The sequence below is a fragment of the Lethenteron reissneri genome, unplaced genomic scaffold (assembly GCF_015708825.2).
Source record: "Lethenteron reissneri isolate LAM-NWPU_2019-01 unplaced genomic scaffold, ASM1570882v1 scaffold_1406, whole genome shotgun sequence".
NCBI classification, from domain to species: domain Eukaryota; kingdom Metazoa; phylum Chordata; class Hyperoartia; order Petromyzontiformes; family Petromyzontidae; genus Lethenteron; species Lethenteron reissneri.
The window spans coordinates 1-18,912 of NW_026891120.1; the positions used below are offsets into that span (position 1 = coordinate 1).

The following is an 18,912-nucleotide window of genomic DNA, read 5'->3' on the forward strand; positions in this document are numbered from 1 at the left end:
GTGGCAACGTGGTGCCGTGGCAACGTGGTGCCGTGGCAACGTGCGCCGTGGCAACGTGCCGTATCGTGGCAACGTTCGCCGTGGCAACGTGTGCCGTGGCAACGTGGTGCCGTGGCAACGTGTGCCGTGGCAACGTGTGCCGTGGCAACGTGGTGCCGTGGCAACGTGGTGCCGTGGCAACGTGCGCCGTGGCAACGTACCGTATCGTGGCAACGTTCGCCGTGGCAACGTGTCGTATCGTGGCCGCGTGGTGCCGTGGCGCGCCGTGACGTATCGTCTCGTGCTGCTACTACTGCTACTACTGCTGCTGCTACTGCTGCTGCTACTACTACTACTGCTACTAATACTGCTGTTACTACTGCTGCTACTACTGCTATTACTGCTGCTGCTACTACTACTACTGCTACTAATACTGCTGTTACTACTGCTGCTACTACTGCTACTACTGCTGCTGCTACTACTACTACTGCTACTAATACTGCTGTTACTACTGCTGCTGCTACTGCTACTACTGCTACTATTACTACTGCTGTTACTACTGCTGCTGCTACTACTGCTACTACTGCTGCTGCTGCTCTGCCTGCTGCTCTGCACGCTGGTGCTGTTGCTGCTGCTGTTGCTGCTACTACTACTGCTGCTGCTACTACTGCTGCTGCTGCTGCTACTACTACTGCTGCTGCTACTACTGCTGCTGCTGCTGCTGCTACTACTGCTGCTGCTACTACTACTGCTACTGTTGGTGCTGCTGCTGGTGCCGCTGCTCTGCACGCTGGTGCTGCTGCTGTTGCTGGTGCTGCTGTTGCTGCTGCTACTGGTGCTGCTGCTGCTGTTGCTGCTGCTGCTGGTGCTGCTGCTGCTGCTGCTGCTGGTGCTGCTGCTGCTGCTGTTGCTGCTGGTGCTGCTGCTCTGCACGCTGGTGCTGTTGCTGCTGCTGGTGCTGCTGCTGCTGCTGGTGCTGCTGCTCTGCACGCTGGTGCTGTTGCTGCTGCTGCTGCTGCTCTGCCTGCTGCTGCTGCCGATGCCGCTGGTGCCACTGCCACCGCTGGTGCCGTCGGCGAGCAGCGTCCGTGAGGAGGGCGCCTGCAGCGTCTGGGGCAGCTCCCCGTGCCGCTGCTGCTCGTGACGAAGCTGCGAGCAGCTCTGCTCCAGGGTCATCTTGGTGGCCTGGTGAGCGCCGTTTGGGCGCACGGAGCAGAGGTCACGAGTCAGAGGTCATGGCGGGGGGGGGGGGTTAGGAGTCAGAGGTCACGGCGGGGGGGGTCAGGAGTCAGAGGTCACGGCGGGGGGGGAGGTCAGGAGTCAGAGGTCACGGCGGGGTGGGGGGTCAGGAGTCAATGTCGTCTCAACAGTTTCGATTTAACGCTTTCGTGACTGCAGGGATTTATCTTCTTGGTTCTTTCGGTAAAGTCACGTAGAAGGGAAGTTATGAAACTATTATTATTTTATATTATATCATATTATTTTATTACGTTTCATTTTTCTTATTTTATCATTTCCATTCTACGTGACTTCACCGAGAGAACCAAGAAGATCGTCTCAACAGCTCCACGAGGCGTGTTGTTGTTGCCCCAGGCCTCCAGGAGCCTCCGCCCGGCCCTGGTGGTGCACGCGAGTCGGCGTGCGGCGCTGGAGGTGCCCGCTGGCTCATGCGGCGGCGGTGGCGCTGACGTCGAGTGGCGGGGCGCGACAGCCCAGTGGGTGGGACGCCCACCGTTTGCGCCGTCGCGGGCGACCCGGTTGACCGTGTGCAGAGACGCCAAGTCCACATTCACGTCCCCGTGCTGCCGCTTCCGTGCCGGCGGCAGCTCCGATGGGCGTCTGTGCCTCCGGAAGAAGTCCTGCACGGAGCGAGGAAGGGAGGCGAGCGGAGGGAGGTTGAGAGGAGGGGGCGGGGAGCGAGGCGATCTGCAGGATGTCCGTGTTCACGAGCTGCGGCGGCGTGGGGTGCGTGCGCGGTCATCGCCGGCGCGGAGAGTGACGCACCTTCTGCAGCTCCTGGTTGGCCTTCGATCGAGCCTGGCTCCTCCTGTGTGGAAAGAGGAGATGGAGAGGTCAGAGAGCGAGAGTGAGAGAGTGGGCGAGAGAGTGACCGAGAGAGTGAGAGAGAGTGAGTGAGAGAGTGACCGAGAGAGTGAGCGAGAGAGTGAGCGAGAGAGAGAGAGTGAGCGAGAGAGTGAGCGAGAGAGTGAGCGAGAGAGTGAGTGAGCGAGAGAGCGAGAGAGTGAGCGAGAGAGTGAGCGAGAGAGTGAGTGAGAGGTGGGGGTTTACACAAAGTTATATAAAAAAAATTACAAAATGACTAACGAAGCAAAGTGCCGAATACACGGAGCATCTTCTTGCTTCCACTGATCGTAAAAAAAAAATGGAGGAAAGAAAAGAGAGAGAGAGGTCAGAGAGAGAGAGAGGTCAGAGATTGTAGAGCGCTTCCGAGCTCGGGTTGGGGAGTGTAACACGCGGACGGAACTCGCCTCGAACCGCCGACCAAATTCATCCTGGAGCCCCGTGGCGCTGTGCGAACGCGGGGGTGTGGCCTGTCCCTGGACCGCCAACTCCTCCACTCTTTGGTTCTTTCGGTAAAGTGGCGTGCAAAAGATAAAATAATAAATTAAATAATAGCATGCTACGACGTTTCGATTGCAACACAAGCAGTCGTCGTCCTCAGGTATAAAAGAAATAGCAACAAAAATATAACCAGAAAACTATAGACAGACATATAAGCAGACAGACATCGCAGAGATACATAGAGAGAGGACGTCTCTGTGACGAGGCCTTAAATAGAGAGAGGGAGGGGGTTAAAGAAAAATTAGCATGTCAATGAGTAGTAAACGGGTGGTAAAGTACGCAAGCTTGAAAATTAGGAGAACGGGAGAGAAACACACTAAATTAAGTAACCTCGCAAAATATCGAAATGCAATGCAACACAGAGAGTCGGGTCAGCACACCAATTAACGCATAGCCTGGTTGATGACGCATTCCTCCTCAACGAGTCTCCCACACATGCAACATCCCTCTCCTCGATAATTGGTTCTTTATCCTTCTATCTGGCAACAAAACTGACACCTTTTTATGAGGAGTCATGTTTGCATAGACCGCAATACCTGCAGTCATAATACAAACAAAAGACATAACTCTGATAATGTCCACTGTCCTTGAAGTTGATTGGTCCACACCCGAGACAGCTTTTCTTAGAGCCTATTCTCACATGGGCTGGACCAGATGACGCCAAAAGGCGCACAACTCAAAGACAATGCACCATCAGAGAATGAGAGCTCGGGGCAAGCATCTACACTATGGGAACCTCATTTGCCAGTAAAAATATGATGTTGCCAGATAGAAGGGTAAAAAACCAATTATCATATTTTTACTGGCAAATGAGGTTCCCATGGTGTAGATCCCTCTCCTCCTCCTGCTGCTCCTCCGCACCCGACCCTGGAGCACGGCCGTTCGAATCATCATCGGCAGGAAGCGATGGAGCAAGTAAAAACCTTGGATTGCGAGCAGAATTCGTTCCGGACACGTGTTTGTAATCCCAAGCACTGGCGCATCGAAGCACTGGTGTATCAGTTGTGATCACTGGACGCTCGGCAGACAAAGCGTGCACGTACTGCTCGTACTGCAAGACCTCTCGCTCGTTTATAAAATTAAAATTTCGATCTAAAGCTTTCGTGACTGGCAGGGATTATTAATATTTAATAAATAATAAATGTGCTCGGCTTGCAAAACACTCGCAGACCAAGTAACTCGCAATCCAAGGTTTACAGTCATTAAAAACGCAACGACAGGCAGTCGTTAATAACCAGGATACAGTCTACATTATAGACTGTCAGTACACTCACCCAGCTTAATAACCAGGGATACAGTCTACATTATAGGCTGTCAGTACACTTACCCAGCTTATAACCAGGCTACAGTCTATATTATAGACTGTCAGTACACTCACCCAGCTTAATAACCAGGCTACAGGCTACATTACACTGGTCAGCAACAAACATTATTTTCTGCCTGGACTTTTGCAGCTGTTCTAGACTAATTTCAGGGTGCTGATTCCAAATCTGATCTCAGATTTGCTCCATCACATCTCATTTTCATGCTATCGGCATACCCCAATTTCCATTGATTTTACCCGAAATTAACTCTGTCACTTATGATTGCAAGTCGTTGCGAGTCAGTGACTGCTTTAGTGTTAAATATGGTGCTATATTTTAGGATAGCGTGTTTATTATATAATTTTATGTAGATATCCACATTCATTTAATATTTTTCTTTCGCAGTTTTTATTCAAAATGCAATATTTTATACCTCAAAAACCTGATGTGATAGACAAAACTGATGCCGGATTTGGAATCGGTACCCCCAAAATCACCTTAAACCCGTTGGAATACCTCACGCCAGAAGACAAAGTGTGTTGACCAGTGTTACATTTCAGCTGCAACTGGAGAGGAAAGTGACACGTGGTGGAGAGTGGTGCCTACTCAAGCTTGTCAGTCGGGAGCGGGCCCCCCCCCACACCACCCCACTCACACTGGCCACTCGCCCCCTTCGTGTGCCGTGCCGCCTCTCGTGGCTACTCGCCGGTGTCTATTTCACGCCTCACAAGTCTGTTGTGGCCACGTGGTCTCTGTGTGAGTGGGTGAGCAATGGTGAGAGGGCAGCCATTGAGCACGCCCCTCCCCCACTCGTGGGCACGTGACTGCCTCTCCTCCAATCACGAGACCCCCCCCATTGCCCCCTCCCCCACAAGTGGGCACGTGACTACCCCTCCCCCAATCACGAGACCCCCCCCCTCCATCGCCCCCTCCCCCACAAGTGGGCACGTGACTACCCCTCCCCCAATCACGAGACCCCCTCCTCCATCGCCCCCTCCCCCACAAGTGGGCACGTGACTGCCCCTCCCCCAATCACGAGACCCCCCCTCCTCCAGCGCCCCCTCCCCCACAAGTGGGCACGTGACTGCCCCTCCCCCAATCACGAGACCCCCCCTCCTCCAGCGCCCCCTCCCCCACTCGTGGGCACGTGACTACCCCTCCCCCAATCACGAGACCCCCTCCTCCATCGCCCCCTCCCCCACAAGTGTGCACGTGACTGCCCCTCCCCCAATCACGAGACCCCCGCTCCTCCAGCGCCCCCTCCCCCACCCGTGGGCACGTGACTGCCCTCCCCCAATCACGAGACCCCCTCCTCCATCGCCCCCTCCCCCACAAGTGGGCACGTGACTGCCCCTCCCCCAATCACGAGACCCCCCCTCCTCCAGCGCCCCCTCCCCCACTCGTGGGCACGTGACTACCCCTCCCCCAATCACGAGACCCCCTCCTCCATCGCCCCCTCCCCCACAAGTGGGCACGTGACTGCCCCTCCCCCCTCCATGTCTATACAAATGGACACGAATCCATGTGCTTCTTAATGTTACACAATTGTGGTAATGTATTTAGCTAAAGGATTTTATTTTATATGTTATTTATAATAATTATTATTTGTAAAGTGACTTGCTTAGTCCAATGCAATTTTTTTTGTTAAAGATCCGTAGCGTGGGGTGGTCCAGATGTCTGGTGACCCCCCCCCCCCATTTAATTAAAGTGAGGTTCATTTAAAACGGAAATGAATATGCACAGAAAAACATTATATTAGGGCTCAATTAATTGGGGGGAGGGGAGGTCACAAGACATCTGGACCAACCCTCACGTGCATCTGCTGTTGCAAGGGTAGTGATTGCTGCTACCACCACTGTGTGTGTACGTGTCTGTGTGTAGACATCACTGGTGTACGTGTCTGTGTGTAGACATCACTGTGTGTACGTGTCTGTGTGTAGACATCGCCACTGTGTGTGACGTGTCTGTGTGTAGACATCACTGTGTGTGTACGTGTCTGTGTGTAGACATCACCACTGTGTGTGTACGTGTCTGTGTGTAGACACCACCACTGTGTGTGTACGTGTCTGTCAGCAGCAACATCAACAAGATCAGTAGCAACATCAACAACATCATCAGCAACACCATCAACAACATCAACAACATCATCAGCAACATCAACAACAGCATCAGCACTATCAACAACATCAGCAGCAACATCAACAACATCATCAGCAACATCAACAACATCATCAGCACTATCAACAACATCATCAACAACATCATCAGCAACATCAACATCATCAGCACCATCAACAACATCATCAGCAACATCCATCACCATATGGAACAACTGCGGCCTAGTCGCCCTGGGGCCCTACCTAGTTTTCCTGGCGGATGCCGCCGGGCACGGAGCGCCTCCCCCGGCAGGAGTCGGGATCGAAGAACGTTGCCTTGCGAGTGAGTAGCGTGGTGCACACACACAGTGTACACACACAGTGTACAGACAGACACACACACAGTGTACACACACACATTGTACACACACAGTGTACACACACAGACACACAGTGTACACACACACAGTGTACAGACAGACACACACAGTGTACACACAGTGTACACACACAGACACACAGTGTACACACACACACAGTGTACAGACAGACACAAACACAGTGTACACACAGTGTACACACGACAGACACACAGTGTACACACACACAGTGTACAGACAGACACACACACAGTGTACACACAGTGTACACAACCAGACACACAGTGTACACACACACAGTGTACAGGCAGACACACACAGTGTACACACAGTGTACACACAGACACACAGTGTACACACACACAGTGTACAGACCAGACACACACACAGTGTACACACAGTGTACACACACAGACACACAGTGTACACACACACAGTGTACAGACAAGACCACACACAGTGTACACACACAGACACACATGTACACACACAGTGTACAACAGACACACACAGACACACAGACACCACGGTGTACACACACAGTGTACAGCCAGACACACACACAGGGTACACACACAGTGTACACACACAGACACACAGTGTACACACACACAGTGTACAGACAGACACACACATACACAGTGTACACACACACCATTGTACACACACAGTGTACACACACACACATTGTACACACACAGTGTACACACACACACAGTGTACACACACACAGAGACACACACACAGTGTACACACACACACAGAGAGACACACACACAGTGTACACACACACAGAGACACACACAGTGTACACACACACAGTGTACACACACACACACATTGTACACACACAGACACGCACACAGTGTACACACAGACACACACACTGTACACAACAACAACAACCGCCATTCACCACTAAGTGGTGGTGACGTCACCACGACGCTTGTGCCAGGCCAAGTGCACCTTGAGGCCACGTGAAGTGTCGAACGCCCGCAGGCAAGGCTGCGGTGGCTGGGTCATGTAGCCCGCATGCCCAGCCACCGCATGCCCAAACAGCTTTTGTTCGGCTGGATCGAGTGGACTTGCCGATGACCGGTACCAGCGGTGTCAAGATCGGCCTCAGTGGAGGAGGCTCGTGAAGGACGCTACTGGGCAGTTGGAGGCAGTCGCCCTCCAACAACAACGGAGGGCGGAGGAGCGACGCTCACAACAACGAGCGGAGCGCCGGGTGGCTAAAGCACAGCAAGTTGGCACAGTAGGGGGCACAGGTGGTGCATCAGCCAGTCATCTCGGTCATCTCGGTCAGTCGACCCGTGGCACCTGGGTCTGCCCCGTGACCTCCTGCCAGCGGGCTTTCGACACTTCACGTGGCCTCAAGGTGCACATGGCCTGGCACAAGCGTCGTGGTGACGTCACCGCCACTTAGTGGCGAATGGCGGTTGTTGTTGTAGTGGTGAGTGTGGGTGAGTAGTGGTGAGTGTCGTTACAGAATGGGCAACCCAGCATACAATGCACCGTACTTCTGGTCACATCCTCCACCTAACCAGGTACCCCAAGATCAACAACATCAGCATAAACAACATCAACATCATCATCATCAACATCATCAACATCAACAACATCAACATGAACAACATCAACAACACAATCAATAAGATCAACAACATCAATAGCATCAACTTCACATGATGATCTTGACGATGTCGATAATGATAATGTTGATGATGACGACAATGTTGATGGTGACATTGACGATGTTGACGATGATGATGATGTTGTTGACGATGTTGACGATGACGATGTTGACGATGATGATGATGTTGTTGACGATGATGATGTTGACGATGATGATGATGTTGTTGACGATGTTGATGGTGACAATGATGATATTGACGATGATGATGATGTTGTTGACGATGTTGATGGTGACAATGATGATATTGACGATGATGATGATGTTGTTGACGATGTTGACGATGATGATGTTGACGATGTTGATGGTGACAATGATGATATTGACGATGATGATGATGTTGTTGACGATGTTGACGATGACGATGTTGACGATGATGATAATGTTGTTGACGATGTTGACGATGTTGTTGATGTTGTGGTTTCACGCAGCTGGACAACATCCTGCTCATCAACACGTTGAAGGAGCAGCTGGTGATGATGGCGATGATGTTGATGCTGGTGATGGCGATGATAACGATGATGACGACGATGGTGATCATGACTATGGTGCCGACGATGACGCCGATGATGTTGTTGACGATGTTGATGGTGATGTTGATGTTGTGGTTTCACACAGCTGGATCAGATCCTGCTCATCAACAAGTTGAAGGAGCAGCTGGTGATGATGATGATTATGATCATGATGATGATCATGATGACGATGATGATGATGATTATGATGATGATCATGATGACGATGACGACGATGACGATGATGGTTATGAGGATAACGAAGAGGCTGTTGCTGCTTTTGTGGGATTCGAGTAACTGAGACAATCCGGATTGCACTGGTCAACACACTTCTTCTGGCATAAGATATTCCAACGGCTGTAATGTAATTTTGGGGGGGTGCTGATTCCAAATCTGGCATCAGTTTTTGTCTATCACATCAGGTTTTTGAGATATAAAATATTGCATTTTCAGTAAAAACTGCGGAAGCAAAATATTAAATAAATGTGGATATCTACATAAAATGATATCATAAACACACTATCCTAAAAATACAGCACCGTATTTTAACACTAAAGCAGTCACTGACTCGCAACGACTTGCAATCATAAGTGACAGAGTTAATTTCGGGTAAAATTAATGAAAATGGGGTATGCCGATAGCATGAAAATGAGATGTGACGGAGCAAATCTGAGATCAGATTTGGAATCAGCACCCTGAAATTAGTCTAGAACAGCTGCAAACGTCCAGGCCAGAAATTTTTGTTGTTGTTGTTGTTGAGCAGTGTTATTTTTTGTTCACTGCGGAGAAAGCGAACGTTGCATACAAGTCAATTTAATGTTATAGTTTAAAAGTGCATAGACATTGCAACGAATCACAGTACTTCTTAACGTACACCCACTTAGTAAAACAATTGTGGTAATGTGTTTAGTTAAATTATTTTATTTTTCATGTAATCATTTTTATTTGGAGACGGCTTTGCAAAAGTGACTTTCTTAGTCCAATGCAACTTTTTTTGTTAAAGATTCGTAGCGTAGGTGGTCCTGATGTCTGGTGACCCCCCCCCCTCCCCACATAATTATCTAAAACGTAATTTTGTATTTGTTCAAGCAAGGTTAATTTAAAACGGAAATGAATATGCACAGGAAAACAATATATTAGGGCTCGTTTACTTGGGGTGGGGGAGTCACAAGACATCTGGACCCACGCTGATGTGCATCTGTGTGTGTGTGTAACATATGAAGACATCGCCACTGGGGAGACAAAGGCGGCCGGGCGTGGTGCTGGCCACCCACCCCCTCGTGTGCCACCGTGCCGGCCTTCAGAGGCGCTCGCTAACAGCACTTGCCCCAGCAGTCTGTTGAGGCTACACAGGGGATCTTTGTCTAGAATGTATATGGGCAGTTGTATGGTTTCTGATGAATATTTTCAGACAATTTAAAGATGTTGGAGAATCATCGAGTGGCTTTTGCTGTTTTTGGTGGAGTTTTGTCAACCCGACTTTGGGATGCGATTCAAAGGCCGGGAAATAAAATCTTGATGTTGAAGCTTTGGTGACTGAAGGGATCCATACTCTTTGGTTCTTTCGGTGACGTCACGTGGGTAGACTATCAAATGGATCACGACGTTTCGGGTGCAACCAGATGACGCCAATGCATAAATTACCAGAGTATTGCTTTTTGTTTGCATTTGACTGCAAGTATTGTGGTTAATGTAAGCATGATTCCTTGCAAAAGGTGTCAGTTTTGTTGCCAGAAAAAAGGGGAAAACCCCTATTAGACCATATTTAACTCAAGGGACAGAACAATGCTTATCCCGATAGGCTAATAGTTAAAAAAAACCACCTTGATGGCAACCCTTTTCAAAACACACAAACTTTTCGTAACAATCTTAGCCATACTGATATGCGTGTTGTGTGTGTGGGAGGGCAGTCACCGCAAGGTACAATAATTATAGCGGGCAGCACGGCTTGCGTTGTCCACCTATTCCTGCTACTGTGCTTTTGACAATACCCAGTGGTTTCCGGTGCAGCGTTCCTCCTACTGAAAACACGTCGGGGCCCAAGCAAGGCGCTGGGTTTGTGTGTGCGTGAAACACGCGGCGCTCTTGCCTGCGCCGTCAGTCTCCCTCCACCGCCGGGGTGTTTGCCGAATCTGCACGCCGCGCACGCTGCTGGCGCTGTCCATGCTGGCAGGGATGATGGGTCCGGCTCCGTCTACGTCAGAGGTCGCAACCGGGTTGGGAAATGAGTGGCAAACGGTGACTCACCAGTGACTCACGGTCTACCCGTACCCGTACCCGGCCGCACCAGGGTCGCAAATGGGTACCCGATACCCGTACCCGTACCTGGCCGCACCCGTACCCTACCCGTACCCGGCCGGGTACGGGTAGGGTGCGGGTACGGGTAGACCGTGAGTCACCGGTGAGTCACTGTTGTCACTCATTTCGGGTAGGGTAGGGTATGGGTAGGGAGGGCTCCTGCTGCTGTCAGCTGCTCGTCGCAGCTCCTCACTCGCTTCTCAAACTCAAAATATATTCGCGCACCTCCTTAGCTTCTCACAACTCTTACGGATTAGTACGATACAAGTTATCGCAGTCCTTGATTCTGCGAGCGACTCAAAACATCACGACAAGTGCAGAATAAAACTTGCAGCCATACTGTCGTTCGGCGCCAAACTCGCCACTTAGCAACACATCGACCCTCTCTGCAAGACTCGACACCCACGGTTGATTTCGAGGACCATACCCTGAAGCTTGCCGTCGCAAGACTGATTTGCGTGGTTCGGCTTCTTCGTTATATCCGAAAATCTCCCACCTCAGACCCGTCTTCTTACAACGGAGTGGAACTCCTTTGATTTTGCTCCTCGGCCTGTGATTGGTCGGTTTCCTCTCACGACGGAACAACTGTCCTTTTGATTGGGGAAAATGTCAAAACTGGGTGGTTTTTAACTTTTGCCGACAAAACTGGATCCCAAATGTCAAAACTGGGTGCACCCTGGGTGGCCAAAAACTTGAGTTTTGGACACTCAGGGTGCACCCAGTTTTGACATTTGTCAAATACACTTGATAATTGTATACTAGCACAGTGTGCCAGCACCCCATTCATCCAAACACTTGGTATTTGTATACTGGCACACTGTGCCAGCACCCCATTCATCTAAACACTTGGTATTAGTATGCTGGCACAGTGTGCCAGCACCATATAACTACACACACTTGATATTTGTACGCTGGCACAGTGTGCCAGCACCCCAACGACCAACATTTCAAGCTACGGCTCGGACTCGGAAGTGAGCTCGGGGCGGGCTTGCAACCAGGCGGGCGCACTGCCACCTTGCGTGATGACCTAGACTAGTGACTCGCGTCAATACCAAACTTTTGGATTGTTGGTTGATGCTACGCGCTACTGTACACCCTTAAATTTGCCATGCATTCGACCATAGCCCGCCAAACGACCAAGCACAGAGACAAAGGCGACGTCCTTGGGAGATGGACTAGCCTGCTTGACGCTCCTGACCATGGTCCCAATGGTGCGGAACAAACCAACGAATGCGCATCTCGTTGATTGGTCAATCCTTTGGCCCACCGTTACGGTGATTGGCGGAAATATTGTGTGAAAAATCAAATTGCTGGCAATGAAAATAGACATTGTCTCGTGAAAAATTGAAAGTAGACGTAGAAGCGTGATTTTTCACAAGCATTTTTCACGAAACAGGTGGAGGAGCGGCTCACATTCGAATGGCAACCCTCCACCCCAAGAAGACTTTTACCACGCGCCGCGAGGCCATCCACGGCATCCAAGACTTTGCTTTGCAACAAGGCAAGCGCGCGGTCCTTGACCTCAAGCGAAGCGGCGGATGGCACGTTGCCATCGTCTGCTCTAGTTCAACACCTTGTTCCTTCAAGGTGAAGCTGACGAAGCTCACGGGGGAACGACACGGCTTCCGCGTCTCGGCGCTGTGCACGGATCACCACGGCTGCACGGGCACTACCAAGATCACGACAGCCCGTTCGGCCTTTCGCGCCAACCCCCGTACCTCCGCACCGACTGTCATTGCCCAGGTCGCCGACGTTTCTCGCGTCATTGTCCCGACCCGGATGATGTACCGCGCCAAGGACACGTGCATCGCGGCGAACGAGAGTGCGGCCCATGCAGGCTTCGAGTTCATCAACTCGCTGGTGGAGACGTTCGGCAAGCTCAACGCGACGACCTGCAGTGTGAGAGAAGACGCGGGCATCTTCTGGGGTGCGTTCATCTGCAACCCGATCGCACGCTCGTTGCAGCCAAGTCTTCAACGCGTCGTCGGCATCGACGGGTCGCACATGAAGGCGCGCGCCTACAACGGAACCATGCTCGTCCTCGTTGGGCGCGACGGCAACAACCGCAACGTCCTTCTCGCCGTGGCGCTGGTGCCGTCCGAGACGGCAGCGGCCTACGACTGGTTTCTCAACTGCTGCACGACCAACGACATCGAGCTCGACGGCACGCCGGTCTTCTGCGATCGTGGCACGGGCATCCTAGCCTCCGACTGGAAGGACCTCATGCTCATCCACTGCACGCGGCATTTGATCTGCAACGGCGTGGACAACATCGGCTCCGCGTTCACGCCCGACCTCCAAGGCATCATCTACGATGCCCAAGGGTGCGCCTCCGAGGCCGCGTTCCGCAGCTCCTTGGGCTGCTTGGGCGTAGCTCTGCCTACGGCGGCCACGTACTACAACAAGATCGACCCCCACACGTGGGCGCTCTACCCGCACCTGCATATGACGCCATTGTACGGCTGGCGCACGACGAACTTTGTGGAGTCCACGAACAGCGAGGCTCTGCCGGCTCGCGAGATGGACCCCTTCCACTTCCTCATGCACCACATGGAAGACATGATGACGACGGCCTTTGCCCACCTAAACGTGTACAAAATGATACATTAAATCGTACACCTTCTTCACCCAGTTTTGACATTTGTCCACATTGAACATCACCCAGTTTTGTCATATCAAAAAGCACCACCCTGTTTTGCCTGTCGTTTTCCAAGACCACCCAGTTTTGACATTTGGGATCCAGTTTTGTCGGCAAAAGTAAAAAACCACCCAGTTTTGACATTTTCCCCTTTTGATTGTGACCGCTTGTCCGGTGTACGTGTGTGTCTGTTCTACTTTACTGAAGTAATTTCCTAAGTCACATCAAGGCCTGGCTCCTCCTCTACCTTTCAGCCATCTCATGGCCTGTGGACACAGATGCTCTCAATTGCGCCTAAGTGTAGTTTTTCTAGTTTTACAACTTCCTGCAGTCATTAACCTCCAGCTATCTTTTATGTGGGTGAGGCAGCGGGGTGGGGGGGTGTGAGATTCACAGCGTGCTTATGCCCCAGCGCTACATGCCGATAAAAAAAATATTACAAAAAATAGGCAGAATCACTCTTGTATGCCTTTTCCAAAAATGAATATTAACGGTGAATGGGTGGACGATTATTGGCACGGAGACCCAACGTGGTTTTAGGCCAGGGTGGCCCTGCACAGACGCCATGTTTTCTGTCCGTCTGCTACAGCAGAGGTGTAGGGAATTCCAACAAGACCTACATCTCTGCTTTTTTGACTGCACAGACGCCATGTTTTCTGTCCGTCTGCTACAGCAGAGGTGTAGGGAATTCCAACAAGACCTACATCTCTGCTTTTTTGACTGCACAGACGCCATGTTTTCTGTCCGTCTGCTACAGCAGAGGTGTAGGGAATTCCAACAAAACTTACATCTCTGCTTTTTTGACCTGGCCAAGTCACTATGTTATCATCAATAGGCCTGGGCTGTGGGTTGTTCTTCGTGCTTTCAGAGTCCGACTGCTCACAATTATTCAAGACCTTCATGATGGTGGGCAGGCCCGGATAAAGCTGCGTGGCTGGGAGTTGGAACCACTCCCTCTTCACCTTGGGGTGCGACAGCGATGTCCTTTGGCTCCCACATTAGTTAAAAACATTTTCGACCACATAGTTCGTGAAGCTTTCCATGACTGTCCGGCAGAATCTGGTACAGATACAATGGGAGGCTGATCGATGCCCGGGTGCGGTCAAGGGATGGCTCCCTATTGCTCAACCACGTTATGTATGCCGATCTGGTAATTTCTGCTCACTCAGAGGAGGAGTTGGAGGCTCTGCTGCTGAACCTGGAGCTTGCCACTAAGAGGTGGGGCCTTGCCAACAGCCCCACCAAAACTAAGCACCTGCCTGGGTATGTTGTGCCATTGGACACTCCACAACTCCCAATTGGTGATGGGGCAGTTGTGGAGAGTTTCCCATACCTGGAAAGTGTGCCTATGACCAGCTCTCTGACAGCAGAGGTCTCAATAAATTGAGAGGCATTATATTTGCATTGACTGCGCCATGCTGTGTGGAAGCTACCTGGTCTGTTGCTCCACACAAAGCTTCAGGTCTTCTTGGCCATGGTCATGCCCTCTACGCTTCCAAAACGTGGACCAGGGTGTCCACGTTTTGCAAGCGTAGAGGGCATGACCATGTAACATTTTTGCCACTTACAAACATTCAGGGTGGCATGCCTACAATCCATCCTGGGTTTAACCAGGCTGGATTGTGTGAAGAGCTCACAAATCCTTGAAAGATCTGGACAAAGTCCATTTGCTGAGCTCCTCCGGCAGGCAAGGCTGCTTTGGCTGGATCATGTAGTCCGCATGCCCAGCCACCGCATGCCAAAGCCACTTTAGTTCGGCCAGATAGAGGGTGCTTAAAGGGTGTGGCACAGGCTGGAGAAGGGATGCAGTGATGTGGTACAGGAGGACGTGGAGCTGAGTGAACTTGCTAATGACTGGTACCAGCGTTGTTAAGATCGGCCTCTGTGGAGGAGTTGGACGCAGTCACCCCTCGGCAAAAGAGGGCAGAGAAGCGGTGCTCCCAACAACAAGCAGAGCGCTGGGAAGCAAATATGCAGCAAGTTGGCACAGCAGCAGGGGCCACACGCAGGTGGTGCATTGGCCAGTCATCTCAGTCAGTCGACCCGTGGCACCTGGGTCTGTCCCATGACCTCCTGCCAGGCGGACATTTGACACTTCACGTGGGCTTAATGTTCACACAGCCTGGCACAAGCGCTGTCGGTGACGTCACTGCCAATTATTGGGAAATGGCGGTTGGTAGTGACAAATGATAATGGTGTTGGTGGTAACAATGATTGTGTTGTAGTGACGATGACGTTGTTGGTGGTGGTGCTACAGGCGGTGTACAATCTGGCATCCATTGACTGCAAGTGCCACTTTGAATTTGGCATCTGCGTGCTCCAGGTCTGCTCGCCGCATCTCGCCGACTTTCGCAAAGTTGGAAACTTTCTGAAGGTGAGCTCACGGCTGCCGGTGATGAGACTGCACCTGGAGGAGGTGTGGGTGGGGGATTAAGGATTAATTGACAGGTGGGCTACAAACAGGGGGAGGGGTCCCTAACAACTAAGGAGGTTCCCCGCATTCACACAACAACCACCACCACTTCAACAAAAACACACATGGCGGATCCTCCTCATCCCCTGATGATGATGATGACAATGGTGGCTGCAGGAAAAGTACGACACAAGTTCCGCCATGCGGTTGGTGAGCCACAAGACGAGCGGTCGTCGCGGCGGTGCAGCCGGTGCCGTTACCGGCGGTGCCACCCGCTGGTCCCGCTGGTCCCGCTGGCGTCTGGAGCCGGTGAACGAGTGGTTGACGGCGCCCACGGCGAGCGAGCTGGTGCACGTGAGCGCCAGCCCGGAATACTGCGAGCGCGACGACGCCAGCGGCATCCCCGGCGTGGTGGGGCGGCGGTGCAACGTCACCTCCGAGGGCACCGAGGGATGCTCCGTCATCACGTGCTGTGACAGAGGATACGACATCTCGCAAGGTGAGCCCCTCACCCCCCTTCTCCACCCACGCACCGTCTCTCTCTTTCCGCACTGTCCCTATACTACTATACACTATTCTTCACTCCTATACACTGCACTATACAGTACTGTAAACTCCACAATTAAATAGAAAACATTTCTTGAGAACTGCTTTCCGTTAACCTTGGGTCGCTCGAAGGGAGATTTTTCACCTCGCGACGTCAACGACGATCGCAAAATTGCGATGAAAAATCATTGTGAGCAAAACGACGATGGTTCACGCGTCCGTTTCGCACCGTTGCCTCTGCTGCTGTTCCCTTCCCAGTCACGGTGGAGAAGCAGTGCGGATGCAAGGAACAACTCCGCTGGAACGTCAGGTGCAAGCTGTGCCCATCGACCGTCGATCAATATTTCTGCAAGTAGCCTCCAGCCACGGGCTGGGGGTGGCCTCGGCTGAAATTGGACTCCATCTGGTTTCAGCCAGGTGCTGTGGGGGTTTGGAGATCCCCACAAAGTTGTTTAGGGCACCACAGCGTCCAGCATGCCCATCATTACGAGCCGCTTTACACTATACATTACACTACTACAAACACTACACTTTGATACACTACACAATTCACTACCTTACTATACACTTGTGTCAATTTCCACAATGCAGAAGCACTGTTTTTTGACCCTCATCACTTGAATGTGCTTAGTAACTAAGTGTTATTCTTTTTACTCCGTTCTTGTTAACGCCAAATCTACGAAACATTCACTCGGCACACTGAGGATTCACAATGGGGTTCGGTGACCCTGTGGCATCCATCATATCCTTCACTGAGCCACGTTACACTATATCCACTTTACACTACACTACTTTACACTACACGTCTATACAATCTTGCCTATAAAAGCCATTTTCTGTGTGTCTGTGTTTGTCTGTGTCTGTGCGTGGACGAAACTTGCGAAAGATTTGGCTCGCGAACCGTAGGGTTTACGTTCAAAGTACCCGGGTACCAGGCGATAAGCCCCACGGTGAGCCAGCGCTGTTCTATTTTCGCATACGTCAACTTTAAATAGTTAACAATTTAGTGCTATTATTATTATTTGAATATGCATCTGCACATGCGCAGACAGCTGACCGGGGGTTGCCCCTAGCAACACACGTGCGTTCGGTGGAGGGGGAAATTATCATTCACGTTATAAATGCAAAATACATAAAAGACTGACTCAAATTCTTCAGTGTGTCCTCTTCATTCAGACACTGTCTCCCTGACAGCCGTCATCAGGTGAAGACCAGGTCTGTCGGGGAGACATTCAGACGCTGTCTCCCCGACAGACCTGTTCTTCACCAGAGAACGGCTGCTTGCGTTGTGGCCGAAACGTCGTGAGAATGATTTTATTATGTTTTATTTTTATTATTTTATTAATTCCCTTCTACGTGACTTTACCGAAAGAACCAAGAAGATGAATCCCTGCAGTCACGAAAGCTTTAAATCGAAAACTGTATGAACATTTCCATTTGAAGAGAGACTAAGGCGGCCGGGCGTGGTGCTGGCCACCCACCCCTCTGCTAGCAGCACTTGCCCCTACAGCCTGCTACTACAGGCTACACGGGGCATCTTTGTCTTTGCCTTCATAGCTGCTGCTGCTGCTGCTACTCGCTAGCAGCACTTGCCCCTACAGCCTGCTACTACAGGCTACACGGGGCATCTTTGTCTTTGCCTTCATAGCTCGCTGCTGCTGCTACTCGCTAGCAGCACTTGCCCTACAGCCTGCTACTACAGGCTACACGGGGCATCTTTGTCTTTGCCTTCATAGCTGCTGCTGCTGCTACTCGCTAGCAGCACTTGCCCCTACAGGTGGCACTTCGACGGCTTGAGCTTCAAGTTCGCGTTCCGGAACCGCAGGAATACCTGACGTAATCGGTCAATGTGTTCCTCGAATGATCGGCTGAAGACAATGACGTCATCCAGGTAGATGAGGCACGTTTCCCATTGGAGGCCTGCTAAGGCCAACTCCATTATGCGTTGGAACGTCGCCGGCGCAGTCTGGAGGCCCATAGGCAGGCAGTTGAACTCGAACAGGCCCTGTGGTGTCCTGGAACGCTGTTTTAGGCCGGGAGTCCGCGTCTAGTGGGACCTGCCAGAACCCGGACAATAAATCCAGCGTACTGAAAAATTTTGCTCCCGCCAGTGCATCCAATGAGTCGTCAATACGTGGTAGGGGATATGCGTCGGCCAGCGTGACGGCATTGAGGCGTCGGAATCTCAGTGACCCGTCTGACTTCTTGACTAGGACCACCGGTGCCCCCCAGGGACTCGAGGATGGAGAAATTATGTCGGCCCGCAGCATCTCCTGCACCGCTTGTTGAATGTGCCCTTTTTCCATTGGGCTCATTCTATATGTGTTTTGGCGCAGGGGTGCGGCATCTCCCGTGTTAATGTGGTGCTGCGACAGATTTGTGCGCCCTAGGTCGAACGGTCCCCGGCTGAACACGTCCGAGAACTCATGCAATAACGAGTGCAGCTGCTGTTTCTGGTCGGGCGGCA

The 18,912-nt window shown here is 51.5% G+C and overlaps 1 protein-coding gene across 5 annotated transcripts; it reads left to right on the forward strand.

The window, feature by feature from the left end:
• The first annotated feature begins 6,180 nt into the window (after nucleotides 1-6,180).
• On the forward strand, nucleotides 6,181-17,265 carry LOC133362222 (protein Wnt-5b-like). Of its 5 annotated transcripts, none has more exons than XM_061581154.1 (6): nucleotides 6,181-6,305; nucleotides 7,835-7,892; nucleotides 8,470-8,586; nucleotides 15,744-15,860; nucleotides 16,077-16,398; nucleotides 16,704-17,265. In XM_061581154.1, the coding sequence occupies exons 1-6, from the start codon at nucleotides 6,190-6,192 to the stop codon at nucleotides 16,799-16,801; spliced, it is 828 nt and encodes a 275-aa protein (XP_061437138.1). In that variant the 5' UTR covers nucleotides 6,181-6,189; the 3' UTR covers nucleotides 16,802-17,265. The 5 variants fall into 5 exon arrangements, with proteins under 5 accessions (XP_061437138.1, XP_061437140.1, XP_061437141.1 ...); XM_061581156.1 differs by having other exon boundaries at nucleotides 8,470-8,571; XM_061581157.1 differs by having other exon boundaries at nucleotides 8,470-8,538.
• Nucleotides 17,266-18,912: the final 1,647 nt, after the last annotated feature.

Excerpts from the sequence above, each read along its gene's own strand:
- LOC133362222 (XM_061581154.1), top strand. The coding sequence starts at position 6,190 with ATGGAACAACTGCGGCCTAGTCGCCCTGGGGCCCTACCTAGTTTTCCT. Across the intron at positions 6,306-7,834 it reads CGAAGAACGTTGCCTTGCGA|AATGGGCAACCCAGCATACA; the intron begins GTGAGTAGCGTG and ends GTGTCGTTACAG. Across the intron at positions 7,893-8,469 it reads CACATCCTCCACCTAACCAG|CTGGACAACATCCTGCTCAT; the intron begins GTACCCCAAGAT and ends GGTTTCACGCAG.